This window comes from Gnatocerus cornutus, unplaced genomic scaffold (assembly GCF_029298725.1).
Source record: "Gnatocerus cornutus isolate USDA-ARS CGAHR unplaced genomic scaffold, icGnaCorn1.1 ctg00000033.1, whole genome shotgun sequence".
Taxonomy (NCBI): domain Eukaryota; kingdom Metazoa; phylum Arthropoda; class Insecta; order Coleoptera; family Tenebrionidae; genus Gnatocerus; species Gnatocerus cornutus.
In genome coordinates this window covers 1,777,208-1,786,730 of record NW_028275382.1, presented here as the reverse complement: position 1 = coordinate 1,786,730, position 9,523 = coordinate 1,777,208, and the positions used below count along the sequence as shown (strand labels likewise).

At 34.8% G+C, this 9,523-nt stretch overlaps 1 protein-coding gene and 1 pseudogene across 1 annotated transcript; one reads left to right on the top strand and one right to left on the bottom strand.

Annotated features, from left to right (window-relative positions):
* The first annotated feature begins 325 nt into the window (after positions 1-325).
* Positions 326-844, top strand: LOC148166055 (uncharacterized; annotated as a pseudogene).
* Positions 845-6,646: 5,802 nt separating this feature from the next.
* On the bottom strand, positions 6,647-8,515 carry LOC148166054 (uncharacterized). The gene is made up of 6 exons (XM_088049463.1): positions 8,389-8,515; positions 8,317-8,337; positions 7,771-8,264; positions 7,408-7,719; positions 7,208-7,352; positions 6,647-6,818 (listed from the first exon to the last, which is right to left on the bottom strand). The coding sequence occupies exons 1-6, from the start codon at positions 8,513-8,515 to the stop codon at positions 6,721-6,723; spliced, it is 1,197 nt and encodes a 398-aa protein (XP_087905589.1). The 3' UTR covers positions 6,647-6,720.
* Positions 8,516-9,523: the final 1,008 nt, after the last annotated feature.

Genomic DNA, 9,523 nt, shown 5'->3' with positions numbered 1-9,523 from the left:
CTGTGCCTATTGCTCATTCTACGAAATTGAAAGAAGAGTATACAAACGTGGATCTTGTTTTAAAAAAGCTTAAGTACTCGGAGCACCAATGGGTTATATGTGTCGATTTAAAAATGGTGAACTTTCTATTAGGTCAACAAAGTGGGTACACTAAATTTCCATGTTTTATATGTTTATGGGACAGTAGAGCAAAAAAAGACCATTGGATCAAAAAAGATTGGACTTTAAGAAATAACATGACGGTTGGCAAACAAAATATTATAAACCCGCCTTTAGTTTCTAGAGATAAGATTATTTTGCCTCCATTGCACATCAATTGGGACTTATGAAGCAATATGTTAAGGCATTAGATAAAACTGGTCCGTGTTTTGTATATCTTTCAAGGAAGTTTCCCGGTTTAAGTAATGAGAAACTTAAAGCAGGTATTTTTGATGGCCCACAGATAAGACTTTTATTGAAAGACAACGATTTTATACATTCAATGAATGATTTAGAAGCAGCGGCTTGGAAATCTTTTGCTGCTGTTGTAACAAATTTTTTAGGAAATCATAAGGCCTAAAATTACAAAGAGTTAGTTCAAAACCTTTTAATTAGCTTTAAAAATCTTGGATGTAATATGAGCATAAAGGTACACTATCTGGACAATCATTTAGACAAATTTCCTGAAAATCTTGGAGCGTATAGCGAAGAACAGGGAGAACGTTTCCATCAAGATTTAAAGGTGATGGAAGATAGATACCAAGGTCGCTGGGATGAGCATATGATGGCAGATTACTGTTGGAGTATTGCTCGGGAATGTCCTGAAGATATTCATCAAAGAAAATGTAAAAAGAGAAGCTTCTAACCTGTAAAATAATGTGTAATTAAATGTAATCAAATGTTTTAAATTAAATGTTCTTTGGTTTTTTAATAAATTAATTAAATGCTTTTTAATTTATTTACCCTTATGAAATCTCGAAAACTACACGTAGGACTAAAAAAGTAAGGATCAAGTTTTTATCAGGGTACTGAATATGATTGAAATCAGTTTTACTTTTAGCGGCACCAAAATCATTGTAGACCTGTGTAATTATAATAGGGAGAATTCACATGTCGCCAGCGGAAAAAAAGAATATATATATATATACAGTATGTCCCCGGATTGAGTTCACAAGAGGGAAAAAAACTTTATTTTTTTTTTTTTAAATGGAAATCGAAAAAAACAAAAAATAACGAAGAACTTTTTTATTTTAATTTAGCAAAAAATGTCAAAGGAATGAAATTTGTTTCTTAACTCAAACCAATTTCTACTATTTGATTGGCCCATTACCTGTTTTAGCACATAGTTCAATTCTAACTCGTAATTTTTTCGACTGTTTCGAATTTTCTCAATTATTGTTAAGGATGCAATTGCATTTTTTTCCAATTTTTTAATACTTATACATTATTAGGAAAATTTTTCTTTAATCTTTAACGCACCATTTGATTTTGTGAATCCACAGCCTGCTATTATTTGAATACGATTACAAAATTTAATAAATAAAAATAATGAAAAAATTAATTTTAAGAGTACAAACTAATAATTTTGAAATTTTAATTGCAGATTTATCTGTTTTGAAATAAGCAAAAAATGTTATTCCTTTGTCATTTTTTTGTAAAATGAAAAATAAACTTTTTTTCCCTCTTGTGAACTCAATCCAGGGACATACTGTATATAGGTTACATTTTTTGCATTCTCCCTATTACTTGAAATCTGCAAGTACGCATATAATTAAACCTAGCATCATTAAAAAATAATGATAACACGTTGATTAAATCTATTAGGAAAACAGGCTTTCTCGATTTTATAATGTGCCTAACAAATATGTTTTGTCAATACGACGATTTGAAAACAGAAGTTTAAATTGTTTGTTAACGTTTAAAGACAGCCAGGATCACATTGAAACATTTTTCAGTTCAATAAAAAGACGTGATTTAGAGTTCTTAATGGAAAAACATAAGATCCCTCCCACCAAAAACCTATGATATGGACGACATTGGCATATCATCTGTGCAGAATTCAGAAATTGTGCTAATGTCAGAAGCGCGTGGAGCTGCCATTAATAGAGAACGGGAAGAACTTGAGACGCTGAGAAATATACTGGTCACGCTTTCCGACGAACTTCATAGGATTATGGCAAACAGTGGTATGAGCATCGATGAGTTGCAACGTCAGGTGAGATGGAAATCTTCGAGTGTGGCTATATTGATGAATCCACTTTAAACAAAATAGTTGTTTCCAAACGCATTGCTGGTCTTCTGAACACATCGGTTGCTAAACCAACTTCATCAAGAGCTATGGACGTAAAACAGAAAAATGAAATTGAAAAAGCTTCTAATAGTTATAAATTAGAAGCAGCAAACAACAGTAACCAGCTTAAAGCGGCGGGCTTTGAAATTTCAAACAATAGTAATTGTAATTTTCATGTTTGTTTATATTATAACTAAAAATTGATCTGACATTTCACTATTTCTTGTTACCTAGACAACTTTAAAGCTTTAGTGTTTGAAAGACCCCTTTTTGCACGCATTTGCGTGTTTTAATTTAGAATTATGATGCAGGTATAATAAAAAAGGTGTTTTCGAGCGCGTGGCTATGCTACAATGTAACTCCACTACAGCGGTGTCTGAAATTTGGTTAAAATTTTTACACTTTGTTCAGGAACACACTGTATACTAGTGTCGATTGCACCAGGCCTGTGCTAATTCGAGAATTCCGCGGAAAGAGTAAACTTTTGAATAAGGCCTATATTTTTCTTTTTGTATGCGTTTCTATCAAAGCAGTTCATATTAAGTTAGTACCTGACTTGACAACACAAGAGTTCTAAAGCGCGTTAAAACGATACTAATTTCGTGAGAGCCAATAATGAACTTCAAAAAATCGCAAACTTTTTTCAGCACGAAGCAAATAAGAATGATATCGTCGGCTTAAGTTGTTAAGTTGCTAAGTCCATTTTTGGTTCAAATGCGTTTTCGATTTTGTAAACACGAAAACCAAAAAACTTACCGTTCGATTCTTTTATGTGTTATAATTTCATAATGAAGAAACATTCTATTTTCGGTCTCCAAGTTTTCAAATCTCAGATTTGACAACAAATATTGTGGTGAGCGCCCCAAATAAATAAACGATTACAGGTACGACGTAGGAAAAAGAAGAAGTCACCGCGCTCGCGTTCAAATAAAAAAATTGTACGAAACGAATTAAAATCTATGTACCCGGTATCGGAATGTAGGGTGAACACGGTTCCCACCGCCGACGCCACACGTGTTGGGGGAGGTGCGGGTCGAGCACCATAAATTTGCCATCCACTTATTAACCGTGTTAAAGATTCCCGAGAACTGAGCCCTTGAAAGCGTTTGCTACAGTAAAATTTGGTTACAGGAACGTTAGATGACGTAACCACAATTAGCTGACATCGAAATTAGGATCATTTAAAAGGGAAAGTAAATTAATAAGGCCAAATGTTCGGAACGTGTAGTACTGGCAGCGCCGGGGGCCGCACAATCAAAATTAACCCGTGAAAATTTGTCCGGTACCATTGGAAAAGTATCGTGACCAAATTGCACCAATTAATTGGCCAACTTTAAAGAAGAAACAGTCACACGCTTTGGCAAGCATAATCTAGGGGATAATGAGATAACCAGATAAGTGGTTAAGAGACCGCGCGGACACAGCGAAACCACATGTGTTCGGGAGGTATCTGATTTCGGGGGCTACGTGACCAAAACCGTAATTTGTAAAATTCGCGAATTAAGATCATAATCAACCATTCATCGGGACAACGCGATTCCAACAAATCTCGCGAAGAGTTTCTCTACATTTTGATACCACCCTCGATATAGTTACTAACCCTTTTAGCAGCGGAAGTCAACCATAATTCAGCATAAATTAATTTAATTAGGAGATTTTAATTTTGTGTTAATTCTTTACAAGGTTATTGGTTAGGGCCTTTGTTGCAAATGATTGTTTAGAATGATTAGTGACGTTTAGATTTAAATCAAACAGGTAATAACTGTACTATTCAAAATTTGGTTAAGCCTTTAGAAACCATTGTCCGAACTACCTTAGTCGACACCGCTAAATTTTACTAACATAAAACTAGAGCATGCAAATTTCAGGAAGGTAGATCTGATAAGGGAAATTTAGAAAAAGGGGTTTCCGATTTCACAAATCATCCCGAGAGTGCCATCTAGGTCGAAACGGCCGAAACACTTATCTCAATTTCTTAATCAGAGTTAAATTAGGTTTACGCATAATTGTAATAAACAAAACAGGGCCGAAGACCACGTTTGTTGTTGATTTGGTCAGGTATAAAATAATTAAATAATTTTCAACAAATTAACAAAAACATTTAACAGCAAACGGGTCAACTTCATCGTAGAACTTTCATTATTTTTTTATATCGGTGATGCCTAGTTGAATACAACATAAAGGTGCCTTGCGATGGCTTCAATTACCGATATGAACGTAATAAGTAAATAATTGGTAATTAATTTGCATATGTGCTAAGAGAGTGGGGGATGAACGCGAACCGAAACCACCCTCAAGCGTCCAATAGGGAACCAGAAGTCAAAATTAAAATGCGCGAGCAAATCCGGCTGAGCCGTTTCTTAAAAACCGAAAATTAAGGAAGAAGAGTCAGTCATTAGACGATCTTGGATTCCTGCAGTCGTACTTTCGGGTGACGATCTGTTTTATCGAAGTAATTCCGTGCTAGTGAATTTTCTTGTGCCGTGCACTTAAATTTAAATTGTTTCATTTAGATTTCTGTGTGTTTGTGCTGTATTAATCGTTTTCTAGTTTTTTTGTAATTTTTTTCTTTGTGCATAACAAACTTTAAACGCGTTAACCTTACCGAGTGGTAAAGAGTGCAGTGGGTGTTCCCATCCCTTAGTCGGAGTTTCCGGGTGCCCAGCGCCAAGGTAAGATTTTGATTACAAATTGCGCGGGCTTGAGGTGTGGGTTCGGGGTTAGAAAATGACTAAACTACTACGAGAGAAGTCGGGGAACCACGCTAAAGCATGAATATATACAGGACCGTGGATTTGACGAAATCCCTAACGTAATTAACGATTTAACGAATTTTACACTAAACCAAAATATCGAGAAACCAAAAATTTGAAAAATCATTAAACCACCATCAAATGAATTTCGTTATCGTTCTTGTACGGGTTTAGCTAACGCAAACGTTGTTTGGAATAGGGGGTCTGGGGGGGACCTGAAAGTGCAGTTCTGAGATGAAAAAAAAAACTTATTTATATGGGGGCCCGTGTCGTGAATCGTACGGGTCCTCGCTCTTACGAGAGCCACCTTTACTTTAACATCGTGGGAGGAAACAAGAACATTCAAGCAAAGAAACGGATCCCTCAGTTAACTGTAATCCACTGGTCATTTGTTCGCAAATTCAGTTTGCATATTCCGAGCTTCGTTTGTCGTACATTCGGTGTATTTTGCTACGAGTCGAATTCTGGACTTTGCTCGCGTGTGGCGTTCTTGCCAATCTTAGACCGGACTTAAACCCGCGATGTAAACCAACCGTTAACTAAACACTTATTGCCTAAAATCCGCGGCGCCCATGTCTAAGTACGGTGTAAGTTCGAAGTGTCAAAATTTGTCTGGAAATCGAAGCGCATCAAGAGACCTGAAGTTAGGGGTAGTTGAAAAAGGTATTATTGCAAAAGGTATTATTTTTGGGAAATCTCTTCAAGGTGCCCAGAACTCTGTTTAGAGTAGTGTAACAAAGCCGGTTCTAGACCGGAAGTCGTAATCTCGAGCGCCCGTCCGGTGATGTATTGCTGGTCATCTACCAATCAGGCGCACAGATGGTGTCGGCGGCTCTTCCGGCGTATTGCTGGTCATCTGCCAATCAGGTGGCGGGTGATTTAAAAATTTGACACATGGCGGTGCGAATTTGACAGCTGGTGGCGGGAAATTGAAATGTGTAGCCGGTTGGAGGCGCCGCGAGCCGATAAACAGTTCAATTTGCGCGTGCGCGGCTAAACGGCGGGAAATTTAAAAATTTGACAGATGGCGGTGGAAATTTGACAGCTGGCGACGAGAATTTTGACAGATGTCATTATGGAATGACGGAAATTTTGAATTTGACAGTTGTGTCAGATCAAGATGGCGGTGACGGTTTGGGTGACAATCATAGAGGGCGCTAGAGTGAGCAAAAATTTCAAAAAGTTTTAAGCGCGGTTCTCGGAAAAAATTTTTGCAATATCTCGAAAAAAAAATGCAAAATAATTCGTTTTTTTGGTGTAATCATCCGGTCTGATTTCCGCGTTTCTCGGAAAAACCGCAAACATTGATAAGACCGGACGTTTTTCGCTTAACCTATCTTTATCAGTTTGTCTTGGTGTCTCTTGAAAAACTCCCTGAAGATGCTGATATTCTCAATATATCAGGGTGTGAACTAGGCAGTGTAGGTTGTATAAACAATACATGGGGCCTACATATTTACCATAAGGTGAGTTCCTTTTTTCATATATTTTCAATTCAAGGAATTTATTTTTGAATATCTTCACAGTATCCTGAGACAATTCGAAGGCGTGGAAGACCACGGAAAAGGAAGCCTTCTTTTCAATTTATTGCTTTGTAAATATATTATATACAAATAAAATTAAATAAAAGTATAAAGTTTTATTTATTATTCAAAATAAAGGGCGTGCAATATAAGCAATAAAGAATTACTTAACTAATTACATATATGAAAAGCGTGTTTGGCGCTTTTTGGTAAGGAGCTTATATTTTTTCTTATTATAGTCATCGTCGTCGTCGTCCTCATCGTTGCAGTGATCTGTGAGAAAAATATTATCAATATTTCATAAGAATGATCATCAATGTGATGATTAGAATAAATTGAATAATGATCCCCACGAAAGTGAATTAATTTTATTCAAACTAATAAATCGTTTATTGTCAAAAGATGATAAAGCTTTTATTAATTTTAAAAGTGCAAAGTGATGTATTTGAATTAAATGTATTCTGTCGTGCCCATTTTTAAAGCTGAAATAAACAATAAAGCAATAAATAGCCTGTTCAGAATACGATTTTTCACAATACCTACATTTCATAATTTGAATTTAAATTCGAATCTAACGAATAAATTGTGTTAAATTAATCTTTATGCGGTAAATGATGTTAATATAGATGTTAGTGTTAAAATCAAGACATTGATATTATTACCTCTATTTTTGTGCTTCAACTTCCTCGACTGTGGCATGTATGAATTTGATCCTGCTGATATTTTAACGAATTTGTCGATTGAGAGAGTTAGAAATAAAATTGAATCAAGTTGCCATCCACTTCCAGATGATTCAAAATTACATGTCTGCGAATGAAAAATTAAATTAATACTAATAATAATAAGACATGTAAGTACTTACTTGGGCAATGAGATTTCGAAATAAAAGCGTCAAAATATCGTGTAGTTTCTCATTCGTTGTTGTTTTCAAAAATATTTTATTTTCAGTAGTAAAGTATTTATTTTCTCCGTTGACTTTATCATCATCCGCCAGCCGTAACACATATTTGCTACATAATTCCAAATTAAATTTGAGAGCACCCAATTGTTTAATTTTTTTATGTAACAAATCTTTAATCATATTCATCGAATCAACCAACAACTCGAAAAGTTCCACATGGTTATGGTTGTAGAGAATGTAGGTCTCAACGCGCGATTTGAACGCCAATAATGGCTGTAAAGGAGAAATTAATACCAAAATTTAGTTAAAATAAAGACTACTTACTTTGATTAGAGATAACCTTCGTAGTGGAGCTGATGTTGATGATGATGTTGATTGCTGGTGCTGGTGCTGCTGCAGTCCACTTCCTTGAGGTTGATGATGATGATGGGAAAATGCTTGTAGTTTTTCGTCTAGTAAATGTTTTAAACATTGGAGTTGAATAAATTTTGTTTGATTTTTGCGTTTTTCCCAGACAGATTTTGATGAACTCAACAATAGGTTTTTACATTCTTTTGTTGACTTTGCAATTTCTTCATTGATTTCGGTCACATTTTCTTTCGAATCCAAAGAAATATTGTTCAACATGTTTTCTATGTTCTTGATTTGTTCATCCATGCTAGTAGATGATGTTGATGAAGATGCTGGTGATGACGATGACGACGACGATGATGATAGTTTCGTTGATTTATTCATGTTTCTCAAATTCAAAAACGTTGGCCTTTTCTGCCTTACCAACGTCTTTCTGCCCTCTGAAGATGATACTTGATCCTTTACCGCTCAACAAATAATTTCGAAGCTCGGAATTATCCAAAAAGTTTTGCGCCAAACGTTTGGGTAAAAAGAGATCACCTTTTCCATCAACAGAACAAACAACCGAATTTCCAAATTTTGTTTTAATACACTTTATATTAATAATTTTATACGAATGATCAACTACTAAGTCTTCATTTGCCCGAACACGATTGGGCAATGTGCATGAAGCGGTGTCATTTAATGACTGAAGAGTATTATGATGATTGGAATTCATTTTAATGATTTAAGTAATGCACGCGGACAGTAAAACTAGAATGAAGTGTCTGAAACTGAAATGAATAATAGATCTCCTTGTATGAAATAATTTATTACGTCACACAAAAATGATAAGCAAAAGCGTAAATTTGATTGGTTCTAAAATTAAAATATTTCATCATCGGTAGAAACCACCGAAGAAGAGGAAGAAGACGATGAAATATGTACAGTACTTGCTAATGTATATTTTTTCAAATGTAATTTAATACAACACCTTTTAAATGACTGTATTGAAAATAATGGTTTGTTGATGCACCATCCACACCAAGACCCAGAATCACCTACGTATTGGTACAATTTAGTAGATTTTATGACATAATGTAAAACAACTTTTTTTAGTTTAATACTAAAATCTGAATAAGATGTAACGTTTAATGAAATTATGTGGTCCACACATTTAAAACATACTCCAAACATACAGAGGTATTCATCATCACCAAACGTAACATCATAAAAATCGAAATTTATGCAAATGTACTTGTATCTTTGAATATTTCGAATATGTAGTCCGTATTCATTATAATAAGGGTTTTGGTATATCAGTAGTTTCATAAAGTTTTCACACTTCACTCTTTCACCCCACGTATAATTTTGATTAAGACAATTTTCACATTGACAATTAGCAAATTCGGTACCACTTTCAGCATTTTCAACGGAGATTATAATATCATTCTCAAGTCTTTCAGTCCAATAAAATTTGAGAAAATCGTACCATAAAATTGTCGGTAAAATATTGTATAAATTAACAATGCTATTTCCAAATGGAAAAGATTTTATTATTTGTATAAACGTTAAGTTTTGCAACGATTTTGGAGCTGAACCACTCATTTTTACTGTAATTGATTGATTGATTAGCAAACGACAGCACGACTTATTGCAATTGATTCGACTGGAAATATAAGAATATAAAACACGGAACTTTACCACTGAGGGAACGTTTTTTAATAAATCTGGGAAACCACGATTA